General features: G+C 40.1%; 2 protein-coding genes across 6 annotated transcripts in view; one reads left to right on the top strand and one right to left on the bottom strand.

The window, feature by feature from the left end:
* Positions 1-24,312, top strand: part of SPOPL (speckle type BTB/POZ protein like) — a 61,974-nt gene that overhangs the window by 29,649 nt on the left and 8,013 nt on the right. For 2 of the 4 annotated variants that reach the window (XM_027695792.1, XM_027695793.1), the window contains exon 11: positions 606-4,828. The exons of 1 other annotated variant lie outside the window; for it this stretch is intronic. In XM_027695792.1, coding sequence (XP_027551593.1) covers positions 606-750 — 145 coding nt within the window. In that variant the 3' untranslated portion in view covers positions 751-4,828. Of the gene's footprint in view, positions 1-605; positions 4,830-24,312 lie in introns of those variants that run through there. One more of the 4 variants, XR_003536242.1, reaches the window with a different exon arrangement.
* NXPH2 (neurexophilin 2) overlaps positions 17,890-24,312 on the bottom strand; it is a 38,160-nt gene continuing 31,737 nt past the window's right edge. For both annotated transcript variants that reach the window (XM_027695795.1, XM_027695796.1), the window contains exon 2: positions 17,890-20,735. In XM_027695795.1, coding sequence (XP_027551596.1) covers positions 19,992-20,735 — 744 coding nt within the window. In that variant the 3' untranslated portion in view covers positions 17,890-19,991. The remainder of the gene's footprint in view (positions 20,736-24,312) is intronic.

Raw genomic sequence — 24,312 nt, 5'->3', positions numbered from 1 at the left:
CAGTGGCCATTGAAAGCCATTTTGAATGTAGTCCATCATCTGTACTGAAAAAAAGGGTGAATGTTCTCAAGTATGCTCCACTGGTACTGAGACTGCAGACTCCCAGGGAAGGGTTTTGTAGCCAGCCAGCTAATCTGTCTTCATGGCTCTTTATAGCAGATGAACTACATCATTTTTGCTGCAGTTTCAGCTGATTCATTTTGTCATCCTTCTCTCTCCCCAAATTGAGCATGCCCTTTTATGTAATGAGATTATCATGTCTTGCCTTGCTTTTTGTCTCTGCTCTGGAACTCATTTTCCTCTAGTTTTCCTCTTTATTTTAGTGTTTTTCCTGAGCAATTTCAAGGTGGTTATCCTAAAACAGTGCACAGTAATGGATGTAGTTCTGTAGCTGAGGTCTTACTGGTGCTGAATAGTCCTACATCTGATTATGATGATAAACCCATATTGCAATTTGCTGCATCTTTCCATCGGCATCCTTACTGGCTTTCATCGTCTGTCATTTTACAGTGGCTCTGCTGCACTAGCCCTGCCTTGCCTGCTCTTCTCCGCTGTGCATTTGGTTTGTAAAATTGTGTGACTGTTCTTAATGCTTCTGTTTTCAGCCAAGCAACAGACATAATGGAAACAGCAGGCTGGAAGTCCATGATCCACTCCCACCCTCACTTAGTAGCAGAGGCCTTTCGCGCACTGGCGTCTGCACAGTGTCCACAGTTTGGCATTCCACGCAAACGGCTAAAACAGTCATGAAATCTTCCATGAACTTTAGAGAAATTGGACTGACTACTCCTCCATGTCCAGAGGTGTTTTCACAAAGCATAACAAGAGTTTTTGTTATCCTTGTCCACAGAACAGAAGCTGAAAAAGCCTATTGTTTGCTTTTCAGATGGATAATTTATGGTTTAATCCTCAGCTTTAAATTAGACTGATTAATTCACTGAAAGGCCTTAAATTATCTTCAATGACTCTCTAGTCCATATAGTCTAATGTATCTTGATTTTTTTATTATTATTTTTAATGTGCCTTGTCTTTTTGACTAGGCTCTGCAGGATTGCACTAGCTCCATAATGCAGTAAAGTTGAAAACTGAAGATTAATTTTTGAAAGGGATCTTCCATTATTTTCAGAAGAAAAAAAAAAGATTATAGTTTGGTCCTGTGCTAACTGGAAGGTTTTGACTGGCCTCTCATTAAAAGCACTTGAACCAGAGGCACATCATGTACCCTAGACAAGTGCTAAATATAGGGAGAGCCTGTTTACCTTCAGCGAATGCCTACAGGCTATTTATGGCAATATACTGCTTTGAACGTAATTTATTTTTCATTGTGGGGGCAAATATGCAATGGTTTGGCCCAAAAATGTATTTTCATTACAGTTTGTAATGCTTATTGTGTGTGTGTCAAAGCTGTCCAAGCGGTGAAAAGAAACACAGAATAAACCTCTTGCTTGTGTTTCTTTACGGTCCATCATTAGTTTACATTTAATGCAGAACTGAACGAGAGGTAAAGAGTTCAGTGTGAAAAAGAATAATGTTGTATATGGAAAAATTATATCCCACGTGTATGGTTACATAGAAAAGTAAAGGATGCATAGAATGACCAAATGTAAATTGAGGAAATGGGCCAAATGGATTCTGAATATGCACTTTTAATGTGTAACTTTTATATGTTGTGTGGTACATATATATTTTGCTTTTGATGAATTAATGAGGTACAGGTAATTGTGGCTTAACTTTTTAGATACATTTTAAGATGCCCACAGCCACATGGGATTTAGTTTTGTTAGAAAAGAAAGGCATGTCTTTTTAAGACTCAATTGAAGGTGGCTATTGCAAGCTTTCATATTTAAGTAACAGAATATTTTCGCTTATTTGAAAAAGGCATGTGAATGGTAAAAACTTTGAAGGGATTTTTCCCATCTTGACTTATGTGCACAGCTTCCATTAACACCTGAGGAGGCTGTGTACACATTGAGGAGTATTTCCCTGAAATGTCAGATGGTATTTGCAAGCAGAGACTTGCTCAGTCTTGCATTTCAGTTATTGTACTAGCATTGTGGATGGTATTGAAATTCTGCATAATGTGAAAAGGATGAAACATTTGTAAACTGCTTGTCACGGGCCAGTTCTTTATTATATGAACCTTAGCTTTAATATCAACATCCTCAGTGTTTGATAGCTTTGTTTACAATTGGGAGGAAAAGTCTGCAGTAGTGCACACTCTAAATGTTCCCTGAGTTATTGCATTGAGTTTACTGTAATAGTCATAATATGCTGTATTTCTTTTTATTTGGGAAGACTTGGGTTTAGCAGTGGGGAATGAGAGGAGATCTCACCTAATTTATAAACATATTTGCATAAGGGTTCGAGTTGACCTATTAAAAAAAAGTTACGCAGGGAGGAAAGAGGAAGAATTTTGGATTGTTTACTGTCTTGAAATCTGTCTCCATCCTTGTTTCATTGAGATTCATCTGAATTGCTCTGAACAAAATTTTTGGAGGAAAGAATATATAGTTTTATACTTTGGCTTCTTGTAAGGCACTAGCAAAGGTAAATAGGAAAAAATACCCGGTCCAATTTTGAAGACTAAAACCTCTAAATGTGCATTTTCTTCTTGACTTCTGACTAAATCTTTATGATGGATAAAGTGTAAAATCAGAAACTTAATTAGTACAGAAGGCATCAAATTATATATTTGTAGAAATTTATCCTTTTACCAGTTTTTAAGTATTTATCTGAAATAAGGTCTCGTAGGCATTCTCCATAATAAGAGAGTAAAGGCAGTTGTTCCAAAACCATGATTTTTTTGCTGCACTGTGTAATGCGTTGGGACTACAGATCCTCGTGCTGATCCCTGTAAAATTCGCAGCTCTCACGTGCAAAGTGACTTGAATAGGTAATGGTGTAATGATTGCCCAGGTCAGCCTGTTCTGAAGTAACAACATACAGTGATCAGATGGAAAAAAGCTTAAGGATTTCTGTGAATTTTTTATTTTAAGAAGCTTAATAGCACACTTGGTACCAAAAAATGTCAGACACTGTGCTGTGATATCATCTGCATCGTAGAGTGTCCCCTTCTCCAGTCAGGCAGTGTAAACCATATGTTACACTAACAGGAAAAAGCCCTATGATGATTGATCTGTTTAGATTTGATTTTATTTATTATGTATGTTTTCAAGTTTTGTCAGCTCTTAAGAAAAAGGTAAAACAATTGCTGTATTCTTAAGTGAGTGCACTAATTATTCACCTCTTTAATTACCTACATGCAGTGTTCTCACTGAAACGGGACAGCTGGTAATTACAACCTTCTTCGGATTCAGTAGCTTGGTTTCATTCCCCACACCTCAAGAACTTGCCCTTCAAAGCCTCAGTTGTCAGTTCAAAGTGCAGCAGATCGAGAAAAAGCTATCTAAATCAACGGACAGATTTTTTTCAGGCTGAAACCTTAGTTTTGTGTTTTGTTTTGTTTTGTTTCTTTCCTTAGTTTTCTATCCAGATTAGGACTATGACGTATGAAGGTGCCATGTTTTGGCTTGCCAACACTACCCTCTCAGATAGATGTGAACCACCGCTTCCATATTTTTCTGGGGAGAACCCTGCATGTGTCCTGTGTGTGCGTGCGCGTGTGTGTATGACTGTGCGGTGTTTTTTTGTCAAGAATGACTTTCTAAAAATAAGGACTCAGTTTGCTGTTAAAATGCTATTATGTATTATATATATATTTTTTTTTTCCATTCGAGCCTCTCCTAAGGAGATGCTTTGGGTGGAAGTTGCTTCAATAAATAATCCTTATTTCCTAGTCCATTTACTGCATGCAGAAGTATGAACACATTGTGCCTTTTTAGGAAACTGTTGCAGTGAAGGGAAGGTTTAACAGGATACAGGGTCTTTGTGAAAGGTATTTTTAAAGGTGAAGGAGAATGCTATTTGATACTCAATTGAGATGGAAAAGTTGCATGTTGATTCTTCCTAAATTCAGTTTCACTGAGGTAGAAACTACACAAACAAGTGGAATAAGTATTACAGATACAAGTTAAGTAATGGTATCATTTTGTGAAATTGTGATAATATTTGCTGTTACAAGATAAGTGTATGTCAAAACGTGATAATCATGGACACAGAGTTACTCTAGTTCTGATGTTTTTCTAAACATTGAGTATTTAGTATAAAATTCACCTTTGCACAGAAGATCAGTAGAAGACCTATATGGAGATTATGTTCCTTTTAAATCCTCACAGCAAGTTTTCTCCCTTGGGAGTATAAAATGATGTGCAGTATTTGAAACTGTGTTTCATGGAAGACAGTGAATTGAAAATGTGAGGTGTTGCTACCTGAAATGTTGAATTTTGTTGAATTTTACAGCTGGTTAAAATTCCTAAGCTTAATTGATTTTGGTTTTTTTTTAATTGACAAGTGGAATGTTACCTGTCCTCTTTGTCTGGTGTTAATAGTGTATTTAGTGCAGAGCTTAGCTCCTTAGCTAGCAAGACACTTAGTCTCATAACTTGGCTTCTGCTTACAGTAAATGGACTATGTTTGTAAAGGGAATTCACTATTTCAAGTGTTTTGCAAGGAACTTCACTGTATTTGTAACCTGGTTTTTGAAGGCTTAAGATCAATGAGTCCTATTTTAGAAATTAAACCAGTGAAATGACTTAGACCTGTTTTGGGGTGGAAATGATTAAGAGAATTCTGATATGTAAACAGTTGTATCAAACCATCCAGCCTTTTTTTATCAGCTGATGTTAATGGTGAAATACTTTTTGTACCTTGTTGCTGAAAATATTTTTGCATTTCAGCACATCAAGTTACAATAAAGTTGTTACTTATACAGAATGTGTCTGTCTGGCTTGTATTTGTTTGCCTTTTTTTTTTTTTTTCCCTGTATCTGTTCCCAATGGCTGCCTTTGCTTTGAGAAAGGTATTTTACCAGCACTGTGAATCTAGTGAAAAATATACTGCTGTGCTTTTGGAAACCTCTTCTGAGGAGGATCATCTTGCAGCCTTACTTTGATCTCCACTAACTTAGTTATTTTTCCATTTTGACACTTTCAAATATCTTAGAGCTCTGAACAGCTTAACTTGCCTACCTGAGAAGTGACTGCCTTTACACAGACTCTTGTCAGGACTGATGCTTGGTGGGAAGAAGGGTTGGTGCTGTGGTAATGAAGATTTCTTTTTCCACCTGCCATCAAAAACTGTTGTCTTTTGTCCTGTCAAAAGGTATAGGCTTATAATGACCATATCCAACAGGAATGCTGTTTGCATTTGTTACAGAAGAAGTGGTTTGTAAGAGTAATCTCTACGGGGAGTTCATGGGGTTTAATATGGTTATAAATATTTTGCTGTGATATGTAGGACTGTGTATATGACTTTGGACGGACTGAACTCCAGAAAACAATGGATGTCAAGGTAAGTTATTTTAATAAAAGTGTTTGCTTGTAGGTACATGCAAAATTCTCAAGGTTTAACAATGGCATAACTCACAACTTCACGGCAACTCCAGTAACCTGCAAGGGAAACAGGACTGTTACCACTGTGAGTGGTAATAAGAATTATTTGTGCAAGTCCAACTTTTTGAAATGAGCTTCATCTTTTAGGTAAAAAAATATTAAACTTCATTATTTCTTTTTTTAGAAGGCTGTATTTTTATCCTTAGTCTTTCTGAAGTAATTTTTCTTCCGAGATGGTTATCTTGTCATCGTACAAAAGTTTTCTTTGCTATTCAGCAAAATGGATTCAATGAGCATTGATTAAAAAAAAAAAGCACCTATTTTCTTTCTAAAATGAATTCTAATAGTGTTTTGTGAGGAAACTGGGCACTTAAAAAAAGCTTTTCTCCTTTGAGATGAATGCTTCTGAGTGTTTTACAGTGTCAGTCCAGTCCAGTGTATGTCCTTCTCTTTCATTAAAAAGAGAAAACTCAAATAACAAGTTGGTAATATATGCTGTTAGATTAAAAACCATCTCTTGCCATACAGAATTGCCCATCCTGCCATACACTGAAGGGACAGTTTGATGTCCTACAGAGTAGTGCCAGCTTAACCAGTCTCTGTTACGGCCATGAGAAGAGAAGTTATTTCAGAGTGCAGCCTGAGCAGTCACAGGTGAGAAATGTTGATTGAAGTGTGTCTTTGTGCCACTTCTCCAAACCTCACAGCATTAATGGTTTTCTATGTTTCAAGATAACTTCTGTTACTATTTAAGTCAGAGTATTACCCATTCCATTACAACTTTAACTTGCCATGTTTATTAAATAAATTAGATTAACAATCAAACTGCTTCCATTATACACAAAGAACTTTGCACTTAACATTGTGATAGTATGGTAACAGGAAATGCTGCTAATTGCCATTGAAAATTAGAGTAGTTTTGAACAGTTTGTCTTTCTACAAACTTCTTGGTAATTTTCCACTAGAGGAACATGGGTTTTGTTGTCAATTTTGAAGATTCCTTCTTTGTATTCTCAGAGAAAGCTGGAAAAAATACAAGTACAGGAGTGGAATGAAGCATTTCTGATGTATGATGCAAAGAACTTGCTTTTTCCATTACAAACACTGCAAAAAATATCAACTGTGAGATATTCTCAGCTGTGAGAATTCCTGAGTGCTTTGGAATGGCATTCCAGAGGGTGTCAAATAAGTTATATTTTAAACAGTATGTGAAGTTGATGCTCAAGTGCAAAATTGGGTTTCTCATGAGTCAAGTATAAATAACAGAAATGAGCTTGTGACTCAAGACTCAGGAGGGAAAAATAACTTTGCAGACTTTGCTTGGCCTTGGCCTTCTTATAGAGAAACAACCAAGAGTGTTTTGAGTTCTCAGCTAAGGTATTTTGAAGGAGCCTTAGAGCTAGTGGTGATTATCATCCTGTCAAGGCAGGGAGCAGATTGGACTTCTTTGAAAACATTGCCTGACACCGACATGTTTGTCTTGCATTCTTTAGTAGGGTTTGGAGCATAACAATATTTTTGTGCAGGTACTGTATTTCAATCAAGGGTTTGTATATAATGAGTGGAAATCTCTGCTTTGCCAAACTTATGCATGTTTCATGCGTTGGCAGTGATAGTCATGTAGAAAATAAATTGCACCATGTCAGACTCCGAGCTGCTGATCAGGATGGAGGCGGCTGGTGCTGCATTTTAAGCAGTCACAGTTTTTGACTTCCCACGTTTCTCACTGCATAGTTGACTGAGCCATTTCAGTTACAAAAGGTAAATTTTGAAGCATATGCAAAAAAGATTCTAATAGTGTGAGATCTTAAAGCATAGAAGCTTTAACTGCAGGCTGACCTATTTTAACAGGAATTGCCACGTAAACTATTTTAAATTTTCCATTTTCAAGTTGGTGACTTTCTGTAAGCTTTGAAATTAATTTCATGTATTATGTACACAATTTTCTAACCCAGCTGTGTTTATCGAGTCTTGAAATTTTAAAACAAACCACCTCCTCGCTACTGAAGTGTTCAAATGAAATGTTTACCTTCTGTGGTCAGCAAAGAGTAAATCTTGCTGGGGTAGTTGTGCCATCCCCAGATGAAGAGCTGTGGTGTTGTGTTCTCTGTGAAGCCCACACCATATGTTTTTGAATGGAGAAAAAAAGTCTGTTAGATTGTGCATCTTCTCCCTGTCACATCTCGCAGACGGGCTGTTCCTGTCAGACACACACATGAGGGAGTTCTTACGCTACCAAGCCTTCGTTCCTCCCTTACAGCAGGACTGGGGTTTACTACGCTGGATCAAAAGAGTTTGTACCAACACAACTTCCCTGGGGAGGGTTATTGCAGGGCAATCAAGAGAGCAACATAAAATATTTTTTTTTGTGTATTTATTGGCTTTTTTGGTCAAGGTGAATTGGAGACGCAGGTATGGAGAAGTGTGGGTGTCCTTCTGGATTCTTGAAATGCCTTGTTGTTTATCTGCTGTGGGGGTTTTTTGGAATGTGTGCTGGCACCACTCAAATAATATAAATAAATACAAAATACCTAGTGAACCTGCAAATGCTTTATAATGAAATGTCATCAAGTTCAGTTTTCCTGATTTAAAGAAATGGAGATGTGAATTTCCTTGTGACAGTGCCTTTTAACAAAAATGTACGGTGTCAGATGTAGTTAATCTCAGAACAAACTGTAAAAGGGGTTAAATTGTGTACTAGATTAGGAAAATGTGCAGTATTTTACCAGTAGTGCTAGAATAGCATGCATCTACTTTTGACAAGCTGACAGACCAGAGAATTGAAACTTAATGAATCTTAATGCTTTCTGTCATGTACTTCAATTTTCTCAAATTATTTCTCCAATTAGTTCTAGTCTTTGTGAAAGAATGATTAATGATAATTAATACATTCTTTTAATTTGCATAGTCCATCTCCAGTGTTACTAAAAAATACAGATTTGTGTATGTGGGTGAGGCACGTTTGTCTGTTATTTCTTTGGGGTGTTGGAGTTTTCCAGATTTTCGGTTTTGTACTTCCAATTGAACAGGGAGAATATGGTGGATGCATTAGGGACTGTAATATACTCTTTCCACATAAATAAAGGTCTCCGATCTTCCCTGTAAAGATGTTTTCCCACTACTCTTTAGTGGATAGGTAGGGAATGTAGGGATGCAAAGTTATTGTCAGGAGCTTAACTCATCCTTGAGTCTGCATCTGAAAACATCTACGTCTGCAATAGAGGACATCTGTTCTTCAGTGGTTGGTTTTGGTTTGTTTATTTTATTTTATTTTTAGAGTTTCTGTATGCCTCCTTTATGTTGTCATTCAGTTTTGTTCTGCTCCTGACATGCACACATGGATGGATTTATCCAAATATATCATGTTCTGAATTTTGTGTTTGAAATCAGTAGAGCAGCATGAAGTTTTGAAAGCCATTGTTTTTTTGTCTGCATAGGAACTCGAGCTTTCCATGCTGCTCTGAAGATATCTAATGTTTGACTCTTGGAAAAAAAACAAAAACAAAAAAAAACCAGCAATTTTGGCTTCTGCTTAATTAGTCTTTTGCCTTCTGATACAAATGCTCATCCAGAGGAAAGAACTGAGATCAAACAAAAGTATTTTTTCAGTAGTAGGAAAAGGGCACAGTAGGGTAAAACTTTGTTTCATTGGCAGGACATAAAGATTCAACTTGAAGAAATAGAACTTCATATTTGACAGGACAATTAGCTGAAACAGATTTTTTGTGAGGGAGATGCTGTAAAGCTGCTAATGCAGAAAAATACCTTTGGGGCTGTTCCTGGGGCAGCTGTGACACTGCAGCTCTCCTGCCCACAGGACATGTATTTCAGATGCTTGTACGATAACTCGTGGTTGGAAATCTGCAAGAGTGGCAGGCTCTGTATGTCTAAGTAGCATTTCTTCAGATAGCTCTACAAAGGCTTCTTCTTTATCAAAGACATGGAGTGCTTGCAGTTTCAACTACTTTTTTAATCAATAAATAGTTGTCTTGCCACTCATTCAGTTAAATATGCGGTGTTTGCTGGGGCAGCATGCCCTGGTTATATTCACCTCTGAATATACTGTACAAATTTTAATCAAAGTACTTAAGCAGAATATAGAAACTGGCTTTCTGGAAGAATTATCCTCCCAAAAAATACTATGGGTGTCCAGATGGTAACCAAGGTGCACACTTAGGAGGCTGCAATTTTCCAATAACGTGATATTCTGGGCAGTTAAAAACGTAGAGGTAAAAAGTGTAGGTATTTTGTGACTCAATGTTAAGAAAAGGGATGTTAAAGGACAATTTTGGAGTATCCTCAACAGCTGACTATTAAAAAACCTCCATGTAGTATAAATCCAAGAGCATCTAGAATTTGGGCACATTTTGTGTAATAAATAATCACATCTACACTCTTGGTGGTAGTCATACTATGAACAGACGCTGTATTTACTTTAAGTCAGTGCTATCAGCAAGTCCATAATCTTCCCTGGTTGCTTGTTTGCAGAGAGCAAACTAAACATTTGTTCCTGATTCCTCTGGATAAAAATATTTAGAGGAAGGTGGTGTTGCACTGAAACCGTCCTTAACAATAATCCTTGTTAGTGTTTTAGCATGAATTACAAAGATGGAAAGAAGCTTTTCCTGGCATGAATGGGGGTTTTTTCGTGCTTTAAAGATGAGCACAAAGCTCAGGGCTGGCTCAGCAATGTTCAGTGCCACAAGGACAGCATCTTTAATAAAAATAAACTTTATTTACCTGTATGTAGAGATTCTTATCACAGAACCATCAATGCTGCTGGCGTAGTTTTGTGATCTTTACTTCCTTCTTATAAGGCTAAACTTTGTCAGAACTGGTTTCTATGCCTGCAGATACACAGAGTTTAAGCATCTGTAAGGGAAATGCCAGTTCCCCCAGAGGAATTGCCTTGGAGGAAAGTAAAGGGTGTGGCTGGCTGGGTGGAGCTGAGGCACCACTGCTCACCTGCTAAACAGCTGATATCCCTGTATGGGGTGGTCAAAAGCTGCTGCTTCAGCAAATTTAGCTTAAACAGTGAAGTTGGGGGTGAAATGAAGGAGGGCAGTTGTTTGCTCACAGCAGTGCTCTTCAGCAGGGCAGGAGGAACAAGCAGTGGAGCAGCCAAAAGAGGAACGAAGCAATTGCAGTTTGATAGTTGTGATTTTTTTTTTCTTTTTTTGTCTTTGTCAAATATTCAAAACAGCAGATTCATCAAATAATTGATAAGCAGAGGGTGATGAGTGCTTTTATTTCCAGTGAGTTTGAGCTGAAAGGACTCAGTGCCCCTTTCACATGGCAGGCAAAATATTCTTCCTTCCCATTTGCACCTTGCAGAATTTTTTCTCCCCCTCTCCCAGGTAACAGCTGCTGTAAGTAGGTGAAGACAAATGACAGTAAGAAATAGATTCTGACTCTGCTGTGAGTGCTATGCTCAGGAGCCTGTTCCTGAGTAGGTGTGTGGCAGAGCTACTGGATCTACTCTTGGGAAGTTATGCAGGAAGAATTCGGAGAAAACAGGATCTTTCTTTGCTCCTTGCCCAGAACTGTGTGCTGACATGATGTTTGTCCTTCTGCATCCCAGTAAAGGGATTTGAACAAAAACACATGGGAGAACCTGCATGTCAAAAATGATATTTGCCAAGCCAGCTGAGAAACACTTTTCAGTATTAAAGAGCAATTACTTGTTGTTCTTTGAATATCATAGGCCGGCTTGAGTTGGAAGGCACTTCAAAAGTCATCTCATTGCACCCCCCTGCCGTGGACAGGGACACCTTCCACTAGACCAGATTACTCCAAGCCATGTCCAACCTGGCCTCGAACACTTCGAGGGATAGGGCAGCCACAACTTCTCTTGGCAACCTGTGCCAGGACTTCACCAACCTCACAGTAAAGAATTTCTTCCTAAATATATTGCTAATTACCATGCTAGGCATGAATATTATTGTCCTTTTAGTTTCCAAAATTAGCGAAGTTGTAGATCTGTTCATTAGATTCACCTTCACTTGAAAATAATTTTTAAAGAACCATTTTTCCTTAAAAATTTCAAGTAGTACCTGTTTGAAAATCGAGAGGTGAAGAAAATTCCAAAATTCAATCAGCTTGAGGAGACTTTGTTTAATAAAAAAAGTGAGTATGTGCCAAGAGAAGGAAAGCAGCTCTTAAAGCAGCTCCTAAAACTTCCCACTTAGAGCTGTTAATACCTGTACATAACGTGTAACACTCACTAAAGTGTTGTTGAACAGTTCATTGAAATACCTCAAGTGTAGGAAAGTAATGATTTGAGCAATCTCAAATTTTGGGGATGGGGCCAACTTTTGAGGTGCCTAAAACTGGTGAAAATTCCAATAAATTGCAATTCTGAATGTGTCACCACAGTTTTTAAAGTACTGTTGTATATTTACTACAACTGTAGTCCCTTGTCTTTGGAAAATGCTGGATTTGGTGTTAACTGCTTTCTGCTTCTGGAAATGACTCCGTGTTGACTCAAAGTGGCTCAGAAAATCCCCACTTGCAGCACACTTGGGATCCAATGGAGCCCTTCATTTAATATGTGGGGACTTTTGGATTACTGAATTGTTCCTGGGTACACAAACTAGACGATTCAGGGAGGAAAAGGCAAAGGCTGTCATGATGATGGTACAGTTTGTTTTCTGAAAATGTTAGTTTGGTAGAATACTTCCCTTATTACAAAAATGCATCAGGCAAATACACTTGCATATTTTGAGCTTTAATATCCTTTTGTATCCTGCAGTAGATTAAAATGTCAGTCATATTCCCCATATTTCATAGTCCCCTAGAAGCCTTGGGGCAGGTGCACGTCTTATGTTACTTATGTCCCACCAATAAAACAGTCCTCTAGAAGGAAATCTGTGCAGGCTGTACAGCAAGATGTCAAATTAATTGTACTGAAATAATGAGTTAGCACCAAATGCTAATTAAATATTGATGGAAGTCATATTCTCAATTATCTTCATTATGGTGCAATGTTTTATGTAGACATGAAGTGCTGGGAACGTGGGCATGTATTATTATTAGTCTTGTCCTATAAAAATATTAGTTATTTCTCTTCTCAAAAATTCACTGTAAATGCAACTGGAGGTCCATGTATAGTATCTTTTTGATGGAGTAGGTCTTTATTAAATAAAGTTTTTTGTGTTCACCCCTTTTTCTTTTGAAGGAGCTGGAAGGGCCAGCCTTGAGCTCAGAGAGGACAGAGCTGTAGGGCAGCATAGCAGAGAGAGGAGTGCAAGGGGTGAGCCTGACAGCAGGAGATTGAGCTGAAGCAGAGGGGTCTGGTAAGGGAGATGTAATCCAGGATGTTTTGTTTTCAGGAGAATGGGATGGGCAAGAGCTGCTCCCTTCCTCACGTGCATTAGCACTGAGAAAAAGGCTTTTAAGCCTGAGAAGTTAGAGGACTTTTTCTGGCAAGGACTTTGTTACTCAAAAACAAAAGTCCAGGACTATTTAGAATGGAGACTAATTAGGTGACAAGTCCCAGGAACAAATACAAATACAATTTTATATGCAGTTGCCTTTGGGGACAATGGACAAACTTACCACAAAATTCAGGAGTCAAACAGGTACTATAGTGTGCAGTCTTGTTCCTCTAAAGGCCCTTTTAGACTCTGCCAGAAAAACAAAAGAATTAATTCCAAGACTTCCAAAGTATTCCTAAAAAATGCTGTCCTAGAACATTTTTTTTTTAAATAGGAATGTCTTTTTCATCAATAAATAAAAAGCATAAACTGAGGTGAAAATTAATCCTTCCTGCAGACTTTGTGGAATGGAAAAGCTTGTACAGGACTGCTTGGATGGGCCTTCTTTCCCAAACTGGACTGGAGAAGAGGCCTGCCTGCCATCTCTGTGTGAGGCAGTGGTAACTTCGTGCTAGTTTGGAGGGAAAAAAATTTTTGGTACTTTTGTTTTGCTTCTTGCCCTTAAATGGCAACCTTTGCAGCAGGTGAGCATTAAGTATGCTCCCAGCAGTGGCTGTGTGATGTTCCAGTGTGTGCTGTGCCTCCATGTGGTGCATGGGCAAAAAATCCTCCCAGTCCCAAGAGCGTTGAATGCTCTTTGTCACTTCTAACAGCACTGAAAGGTTAAGAGTGGAGGCAGGTGTGTGACCATAATTGGGGAGGAGGCTGCAGAGCTTTTTATTGTAGAGGGTACAGCCTTAGTGCCATTGTCTAAGTGTAAATTGTTCCTAAAAGATAACTCTGCTATTATCCACCCTGGAATATACGTGAATCCAGTGAGAGGCATTTTCAGATTACCAGTGGTGAAGCGTGTCAGAGCAAAAGGAGCACTCGAGCTGAAGAACAGATAATACCCAGTAGAGCAGAACTGCGGCAGCAGCTGCTGAGAGGGTAATTCAGTGCTCATAATGATTTCAACTTCTCTCTAAAACTATCACTTTGCAAGTATCCCTCATCTAAAGTACAGAGTTTCCCCAGACCATCAGAATAGAATCTCTCCACACCCTGAGCATGTGAAATTAATGACTGAATATTATGCTGAGAGCCATTTAATTAAAAACACTTTCATTAATAATGCAGTTGGAGAGTGTATGTGTGTTATGTAATTAAAGATAGTACATCAGTAAATGATACTATGCAAAACCAATTCAAAAAATTCAAATGAGCTGGTGTAACATAAGGAACTTAATTCAAGTGGGAATAAAGTCCGTGTGAAATAAGCTCAGAGTTTTTTCCTGGAAGCTGCAATTAATCTGCTGCTGGCAACACAATTCAGTACTCGTATTTTAAATAAGGGGCTGTGCTTGTTTTAAAAGATAACTGGGGTAGTGAATCAAAATAGATTTCCCTCTCCACTTTTAGCCAAATATAAGTATCCCTTAATGTCTGGACACACTGATGAGCTTGGCTGACCTCGTGGGTCTGGGCTGCCTTGCACACCATTCATCTGTGGTGCTGTTTTTGCTTTTGAGCAGTCAGGTTGTGCTTGGCTGCAACCAAACACTGTGGGACTGGTATTTATCGTATAATTGCTTTAAAACCAGGAGAAAAAAGGTGGAAAAGAGTGGTTTTTCCTTTGGGACAGAGCAATCTCCCTGTCTGGCATTGCCTCCAAGAAGCTGGTGTGAGCTGGTGTGAGCAGGCATCTTGTTTTCCCAGAGTACTTTGGCTAATCCAAATCTTCAGTGATTGAAGTCAGAAACATCGCAGTTAAATATATCTGACATGAGAAGTGGATTGGAATTAAGTAGCTCTAAGTACTATCTAATAAATAGGCTTGCTTATCATCTGCAATAAGGCAACTTGAAATACAGCATGATGACTGAATGTGAGGTGCTGATCTGGGATCAGGCTGGTAATAAAGCTGTCTTGTTTTCCAAGGACAGGTAACGTGAGAGAGGCAAGGTGAGCAGTGGGATGTCTGGGAAGGTGTTCCAGGGGCAGCTGTTGCTCAGTTGCTCCTCCATCGTGGTTGTGCTCCGCTGCTGCCCTCAGGCTGTGTCCTGTGTGCCTTGTGCCCTGCTCCAATGGCCCAGTTCTGGGTGAGAGCCGTGAGTCCTGCCTGCTGAAAAGCTAAGAGAGACCACAGTCCCTGTGTGCTTCCCACATCGCTCCTTTCCTGGTATCCACCTAGGAAAGGTGGTTGAGCCTTTTGACTCGCACAGAGGAATGCTCGTCACCTCTGAACCTTCAGAATTAGTCACCTTGCTGTGTCTGGGCAAGGAATCAGGGGTGTGGATTTTCCATAAAATGAAGAAAATACATTAAAATGTCCCTGAAGCAGTGGAATTCTTTTTCCTCTGTTCTGACTCGAGGACAAAACCAGACAGCAGTGTAAGAGACTGTTTGACATGGTTGGCTGTTCCATTACTGTTGAATAGAAAGATGCTGATGTTTTCTTTGGAGTCTGTTTTAGAGTCCCACCACTGTTTATGCAGGTAGAATTTTTTCTTCCTGGAGTAAACTGTTTTCCTATGACCGTGATGGCTTTTTAATTGGGCTGCAGCTGGTGCTGGATTTGTGCTGAGTTGGAGACCGAATTACATCTTTAGAAAAAACATTTTTTGTGGGGGTTTTTTGTTTTTTTTCCCCCCCTTCAAAATCCAGTCTGGATGGCTGGGGTTCTTGCTTGAGAGTACCAACAGCTGGAGGCCTTCAGTTCCCGTCACTCCTGACTGCAGATCTGCACAGGTTTTGCAGCCCTGAGCTCAACAACCCACCAAGGGAAGTGTGGTTTGACACAAAGTGCGATGTTTCATGACAATTCAACTCCTCTTCTGTAAACCCAGTTTATTTGCTAGTTCTAAAAGAAGGATGCTGCTTCTGATGGGTGCTTGCAAGAGGTGTTCATGAGGGAGAGATGGGAATGGCAAAGTCTAGTTTTTCAAATGAGACACCCTACAGCTAAAAATCTACTTGATTGATGTGTGTTTCATTGAGCTACTTAGTGTATTGCAGCTTGTTATTGTCTTTTCCACTGTGCATATTTGAATAGAGACAATGCTAATGACAAATCATTATTATACTATAAATAAAACATTATCCAGATTATGCTGGTCAACAGAGCATAAAACAAATAGCAAATTCTAATATCCTTGAATTACAATTTAAAAAGAAAAGCAGCACTGGATGCTGATTTGCATGGAACACCTTTTCTAGTTGCTGTGAGAGTTTTTCCAGTTGCATCAGGATAATTCAGGGATTTACTCGTTCAGCACTGCCCAGTAAAGTCTCCCTAAAAAGTGCCAGCCCCAGGGAGCTCAGAGCACACAACACTCAGCTCTGCTGTTTGCTGCCTTGCTGAGTTCTGTGGTACAGCATGGGCACCCCGTGTAAGGGCTCAGGGAATGCCATGTGGGCAGAGAGCCCACAGTGCCAGGGGATCCAGTAACCAAGGCTGAGGAATTCGTGGCAGGATCTGACCACTGTTGAGAGCTGCAGCAAGATTCAAAGGCACAAAGGACAAAATCCTTCAGAGGAAAAGGAAAACCAAACTAAGTTACTTCCCTGTTCAAGGTGAAATGATTTAAAAAACATGGATGTGCACAGTCCCTGCAGCTCTGTACAGAATGCTGGCCAAAATAAAAAAGTTGATGTTTGTGTGTGTGTCATGAATGAGCTTTTTATTGGGATTTTTTTATGAATATGCATGGATGGGGAGAACAGTAGGATATGTATTTACAAAGAAGTTTAAATGCTTATTGAATGGATTTAATATGGGCTCCCCAGGGAAGTGGTCACAGCACCAAGCCTGCCAGACTTCAAGTGCTTGGACAATGTTCTCATGCACATGGTGGGATTTTTGGAATTGTCTTGTGTGGGGTCAGGAGTTGGACTTGATAATCTCTGTGAGTCTCTTCCACCTCAGATATTCTATGATTCTATGATATTTGCATTGATATAAATGTGTGCAAAGCTATCCTGCTGAGATTTGTATTGAATAAAGGATGTATATTAAAAACTTCTAGATTAAGTTGCTGCTGTCATAAGTTGTCGTTGCCCACTTGAAACTCTTTCCAAAAATGGTATTTAATCTTTGAAGTTTTTGATTTAAAATCCTTTGAATAAGAGCCATAAGAGGAACAGTCACTGAGATTTGAAACTTGTCTGAAATAATCACCTTCTATACAGAAAAATGTTTTTAAAATTTGGCCTGTTCTGTGTGAAATGAAATCAAAGTTAGTTCTGTTTATATGGGAAGTGTGAAATTTGACCCAATCAAGTCTGTCATCATTGGATTGTGTTTTGCTTACTTTGCTTGGTGTGAATAATTTCTTCTTAATCAGATTTTGACTGCAATAAGATTGTAAGTGCTTTTTGTTGCAGCGACTTTCTCAAAACTGATCTCAAAGAAAAATACTGCTTTAAAGTTGATTTGTACAGTGTTGCGATTGGAAAAAGTGTGGTGGCGAGTTCTCGGGTGTGATGGAGTTTAGTACCAAGGCTCCCCTCTCTGCTTCTGCTCCTGCCAGGCTGACTTCTGGAGCCAAGGCAGGAGAGCAGTGCGAGTTTCTCCCATCGTTTGTTTTCCTGAGGCCTGGAAACCTCAGCCTGGGAGGTGTCTGTGCTGCAGCTAGAGGATGTCTGTGGAGGAGGAGAATCCAGCTCCTGTTTCCATGTGAAACTGGGCAAGGGCTGAATCAGCAGTGGCCTGCTGTGTCTCCCAGCATGTTCCTGCTTGGGAATGTTGTCTAATTTAACCTAACCCCTTCACTTGCACAATTATTAAACAGTTCATGATTGTCTTCGTCAAAACATGCACTTCATTTCTCAAATATCACCTGAATACTGTTGAACTCTGCCCAGGCCTGCACACAGTTCACCATAGCACATATTTAAATATCTCCTAGAAAAACAAATTCCAGCTGGGGAAAAATGTTCAGTGGCATGTTGCTGTGCCTTTGTGTCTTTATATATGCAACATTTAAAAAAAAAAAAAAATCAAATAGGCCAGAAGCAAGTGCCAGATTTAGTAAACTCTCTTTATTTACATACAAATACATGTACACATATGTGCTGTATATGTACACATGTTTAAGTGTATATACATACATGGTTTCCACATACTCTACAATAAATAGCATGTAGGGTTTTCTTTTAATTGCCTACAGTGCTGAGTAAAAATACATGGCAATAAAATCATGGCTTACAGCTAAGTTACAAAAGCACCAACCACTGAACTCGTAGCAATAAATCCAAGCTCATGTACAGCTGGAGCGAGGACACGCTATACAGAATACAAAGTAGACCAACTTGTAGGAATTGACAGGAATAGGCCAACTAAAAAACATCATTATAGACCAGGAGAGACTCTGTATGAAATAAGATGAAGGAAAACATTTAGATTATTGATCAAACTAAACCACACATTTAAATTTGTCACCTAAAGAGAAAAACAAATCAGCCAGTTAGTCGTATATTTTTAACAGAGTAATTTTTCTGTGTGAGTCTCTACCAAGGAAATCAGAATTAATCTCATGAGTGAGTCCTTCCAAGCTGCCATAGTCACTTGTCTGTGTGCACATCACTCAAACAGAGTACTTTAATAGTGCTTTATTTAAGCTGTGTGTAACTTCTTGAACCCTTCGTGCAGGTCTGATTGGAGGCAATAAAAAGCACTTCCTCAGCCAGCTTCTTCCACAGTACCTGTGACATCAAATTGTCACAAAGGGCCATGAGAGCAAATTGGCAGCAGCAGCAGGATCAATACCCAGAGAAAGCGCAGGGGATGATGCTGGAACCTGCACTGCCAGAGCCAACTGCTGTTGACTGTGGTGGGACAACACCTGTCCTGTTGAAGCAAAACCACAGCTGGACCAGCCGTTGTTCTAACTGCACTGGAGGGATTCTGTTCTGCGCTAGGGGAAAGCCTGGCTGAATATTTATATTAATAGTTTGAAACTTGCTTTATGAGGTGAAGATGCATAGATTTCTGTTGCTCTCTCTCTTTGTCGTGGCTGGTATTTTGACTCAAGGTGTGCAGTGCACTGCTAAGGAAGACAATTGGTGCCATGAAGCAGAAAGCTGCTTGTTGTTCAGATATCCTTGTGCTGTGATGTGTTTTCCTTGCTGCAACATATAATGCTAAGAGGCTGGATAGCAAAATAATTGCTTCCTTTGCTTGGAAGCCAGCCCCTGTTACAGTCCTCAGACTTCACAGAATCACAGAATGGTTTGGGTTGGAAGGGACCTTAAAGACTATCTTGTTCCACCAAGGGACACCTTCCGCTAGACCAGGTTGACTTAAACAGAGATTACCCTTTTCCAAGCTATTTATATATTCTCTATTGCTGTAAAACTAGCACTGGTGTGTATGTGAATGTTTGAGAAGAATCAAAACCAGTGGTGAGCACAGAAGGAAGGAATGTACACCACATGTGCACACCTGAGGGGTCTAAAAAACTAAAGCTCATCGATGTCTAATTACATCACTGCATATCCATGGGTAAGAAGGCTGAAGGAAGAACTACTCACTCTTCACTTCAATGAGTACCTACAGCTACTACAACTCATAAAAATGCAGATTCCTTTCCTTTTTTTTTTGTCCTAGATTTAGCACTTCCTCTTAGTATTTGGACTTGACTACTTGAGCCCTCTCTGTAACACTCTTTATGAAATCAGTGGGAAAGCTGTTTATTTGGAGTTTCTATATGAGTAACTGTGAGGCTGCTTCATCATTTGTTCTTTATATTGTCACCTAAAGTTCCCAGTGAGAAATAGGATCCCGCTAAGTGCTGTCCAGTTTAAGTAAAAGACAACCTCTCTGCCATGAAGTAGTTTAAAAAAGTGATTTTCAAGATCAACGTTCAATACAGACATAATTTCGTTTGATTTTTGTCACGTGCCTGCCTGGCAGTTCCCTTATGGATGACGACAAGAGCTAAAATGCAACGGTCTCAAATGAAAATGACTGTTACATAAACAGTTTGATTAGTTACGATACAGCACAAACACAGCTACAGTTTTTTAAAGACTTTTTTTTTTTTAACCTGATAGGAAAAACATATTCTTCTCCAAAAGGTTAGTGGAAATGCTTATTTTTATGACTGATGCTGACTGCAGCATGTCAGCCGGAGGACAGGTACGGCGTCTCGCTGTGGTAGTTGTAGTCAGGACAGACCTTCTGCACCAGTTTGTAGTCAACGCTGTAGAAAGCGATGTAAATGCAGATGACCTTAAAGGGTTTGGAACACAACCAGGAGACATGGCTTTGGGTCTGCTCTTGGTAGCAGATCTTTGAAGGGTCGAAATTGCACAAGGCAGTTTTTTTAGCGCGGTCTGTTTTTTCGTACTCGATTCGGCAGTTGAAGGACTTGGATTCCTTGGTCTCCAGCGTTGACTGTGGAGATGGTTCAAACTCAACCACCTTGGAAGGTGGCACCAGGCTGACAGAAACATTCCCCAGACCTGTGGAGTTATGTCGAAAATAAACACTGAAGGTCCCATTGCCGTGATCGACGATTTTCCCTGTGATCAGGAGGTTCAGCTTAACAGTTTTGATGTTAGAGTGGAAATCGCCCCATCCAAACATTTTCTTGAATTTCCCAGTTTTTACTATAGGTCTGCGTTTAGTTCGTGCCAGAGATTCCTGAACCTCCGTGATGTTGGACAACCAATCCCAAAAGTTTTCTATGCTGTCCGAGTAGGACACCTGGCCGTGTTTCAGTACTGGAGATGGCTTAACAAACAGGCGTAAGGGGTTGATCATCCTGGAGTGGACCACGTTGTCAACCAGTGTCTCTGCAGCATCCTTGTCTTCCCAGTCCAGCACGTCCGCAGCTTGTACAACCTGATTGGCATCACAGAATACCTGTTTCAGGACAGAAAGAGGGAGTTGTGTAAAGTGTGAAAATAAAATGGTCGAGATAGAAAAGGAGCCATTAATATTTATTTTTACACCGGTAGGGTCTGTATCAGTCTAGTCACAGGTGGTTTACTGTAATGAGTAATTTCTACTGCCCTGTGAAAGCTCAAGGATCCTACTCAAAATAGCCTGTAGAAGATACAAAAATCTCAACAGGAGCCATTCACTGGGGCAAATGGACAAACCTCTGGACAGGTTAATGGCTATGATGTGCAACAGCAGACAGACACCCTCTGCTCACAGATTTGTTAGATGAAAACATGCCTGAAGAAAGTGGAAAACCTGAACAGCAAAGTGGCCCATCTCCTAAAAAAAGGAGTGAAACAGAATAGTGGGATTTTCCATTCCCCTTTGTTTTTCTCCCCACTTAATCTCCCAACTGCTTTAGGCTTAAAATCCTGTTCTGGTGGTGTAATTGTGTCCTGAACTGTTTAGTGTACATTTGTCTTTTCTGGTGTTGCCTTCTCCATTTTTTCCAAACTTAGCCTGCATGTTTGTGCTCGCAGCTTGACACAACAAAAATAACCATATTTTTGGTGTGCTGATTTCAGCTGCTCATCTGCCTGTGTTTAGCAAGGCCCAGCCTTCCAGAGGTGCAGAGCAATCCCAGCCACGCAGCACAGCTCAGTTTTGGGAACCATGAGTAGGCCAAGCTAAGTCTGCAATCAGAAAGCAAAAAATTCCTTCTGGTAGCAACAGAATGGCCTTAGATTTCAGAGTTAAACATGCAACAACAAATTCCCCACTGAATGTAGAGACACATTTCCCAAGTATATTCTTCCTGTTCACTCTGGCAGAGAAGTCCTGTTGAAAATGCAGAACTGGAGCATATGTTTAAGAGGTCAGAAGCAGGATCTGTGTTTCAATGGGCTTGAAATGATCATCTAACTTTTTAGGTTGAAATGGAAGCTTTGGAGAATGTGTTTTCAGGGTTTGTTCTCTTCAGGACTGTCTTACACCATCATCCTAATGGACGAAGAAAGACTCTTTCATCTGCAACTATTCTTGCAAAATGTGTGAACAGAACAAAGAGATGCTTAAAATGGAAACAAGAAAGGACAGTGTTGTCCTGCTCATGTCCCTGGTGTTAAACTGCTACTGTCCCTTCCTCCTGGCAAAATGCTGCTCTTGCTTCATCATCAATCTGGCAGTGCCAGGATCCAGGTGGTGGATCCCAGTATAACTAACACACAGGATGGGGTTTTCAGTATCCAGTAGCAAGGATACGGGGTGAAAGTTTGCCTGAAGCAGTCAAAGCATTGAGCACAGACACTGAATTGCATGGGGTGGGATTTTGTGCTTCCTGTCTCACTAGGGAAACTGCAATGCTGGGCTTGCTTTTCCCTCTGCTCCTGATCCCAAAGGGATCTTCTGCGCCTCTAGTTCCTAGAAGTGTTCCATTTCTATAATATCCAACTGTTATTTCTATAAATTGTAGTTTTTCATTTAATTATCTGGAAAAGATCAGAAACTGCAAAGCCTTTTATCTTCACTGGGGCCTGTTCTCCAGCAATAGACTCCAAACCAGAGCCCCAATCCACTTACCACATGTCCTTCCTGATCACCCCTAATGCAGTAATTAAGATTAAATGATGAACAGCGGCAACGTTCACAGCTGGAATGTTGAAAGGCAGCAATTGCTGTTGCTAAATCATAGAATCACAGAATGGTTTGGGCCAGAAGGGATCATAAATATACCTCATTCCAGCCCCTGCCATGGGCAGAGACACCGTCCACTATCCCAGGTTGCTCCAAGCCCCATCCAGCCTGGCCTTGGACACTTCCAGGGATGGGGCAGCCACAGCTTCTCTGGGCAACCTGTGCCAGGGCCTCACCACTCTCACAGTAAAGAATTTCTTCCTAATATCTAATCTAAACCTACCCTCCTTCAGCTTAAGGTTATTCTACTTGTCTTCTCACTTATTTATCACTATAAATAAATCCATGGCTGGATGGAAATGCAGTGGTCAGGTGCGTCTCTGCAGAAATATGTTATTTCCTTCCTCAGATTAAAAAGGGGGGAAGAAAAGACAACAGTGATCACTCTCAGCCTGAGACCTTGTATGTCAACCTTCTGCCTCTGTCTTATATTTTTTTATGGTTGAGCTATGAACCCAGGAAAATAGGAGATTCTAATGGAAACAGTGATAGATGCTGATCTGTACTGGCCCAAATAGCACTGTCATAATGATGCTGGGGGAAGCATCACTTCCACTGTGATGGAAAGCTCCTGGTGAAGCTCTGCCGTGTTTATGTGTGTTTTTTCAGCCACTCTTAAGCCTGCACAAGCCCAAAATCAGCCTGGTGATGCTAAGGACAGCTGGCCATCCCCACTACTAGAGAAACCACTCCACTGCTGCAAAGCAGTGACTGCTCAGATGAAGAAAGAAGTGCTGCACACATTCACCCATCCTTCACCCCAAATCTGACCTGAGGCCTTGAGAAGCACAAAAAAAGAGACTTTTCTGCTGCATTTCTAGATTGCAGTTGGGACCAGGGGCCTGGCAGTGCTGGAATATCAGAAACTTTCCTCTGTGTTTGCACAGCTAAATGATGTACTACTTAAAATGCTAGTGACCACTCAAACCATGGGCACCTATAGCTGGTATTGCTGTTAGTAACTGAGCCATAGGAAAAGTGATTGGAAATTTTAAGGTGAAATGATGTAGAAATGAAGCTGTTTGATTCACAAGAGGTTCTGGCTTTGCTTGTATCTGCACCCAGCTCTGACTGTCCTCTGGCAAGGGCACAGGAACACACTCAGTTGTCCTTCTGGGCTACTTGTCTTCTGCAATGTTTATTGAAATCCCTGCAATGGCTCTTTGGCTTTTCTCCTCTCGCCTTTTATGAGGAGATATAGAGGATACTGAGTCATGTGCTACAGCTAATGCTCAATGTATGTCTCTTCAGGGGGCTCTCACTCCAAATGAGAAAGCAGGGCATTGCTTTCCCGACGGCACTTTGCTGAAGGCTCTGATAGAAAAAGAAGAAATATGTAGGTATAAGGTCTGGGATGGCTGAAGGGTGGGAAACATCAATGCATGCTACAACCAGGTGGGTTTGCCACATCAATAACGTATTAGGGCACAAGTATTTCAAAACCATGATGGTGAAATCGCAGAGTTGCATTGTGCTAGACTACTACTACTTTTATTTATGTATGTGTTACACCAAATGAGGTGTACTCATGGGATAATGAAACACACCCCCGGAGCTACACTGACCTGGGCTATTTCACGTGGCAACACAACAGCTTTCGTAAGAGGGGAACATGAAATCATTGATAAGTTGAATTATAAGGACGTAATACCCCTGTTTAAAGCCCAGACAGCAATCACCAGCCACTGCTAAAAGTTGTATCTTACACTTAAGTATTGTTTTCCTCCTCCTCTTTGAACCACTTTTCAGGCTGTGGGATTCTCCAATCTTGCCCAGCCTTAATTCTTGACTCTGATCCATCCTGGTGTTGTCTTGTTTCACTGATTTCATTAGAGGAGCGAGATTCAGAGGCTGACAGAGCTGT

The sequence above is a fragment of the Neopelma chrysocephalum genome, unplaced genomic scaffold (assembly GCF_003984885.1).
Source record: "Neopelma chrysocephalum unplaced genomic scaffold, ASM398488v2 Primary Assembly neopelma1_103b, whole genome shotgun sequence".
In the NCBI taxonomy this organism is placed as follows: domain Eukaryota; kingdom Metazoa; phylum Chordata; class Aves; order Passeriformes; family Pipridae; genus Neopelma; species Neopelma chrysocephalum.
The sequence above is the reverse complement of the archived record's forward strand: the minus strand, read 5'-3'. Positions and strand labels throughout refer to the sequence as shown.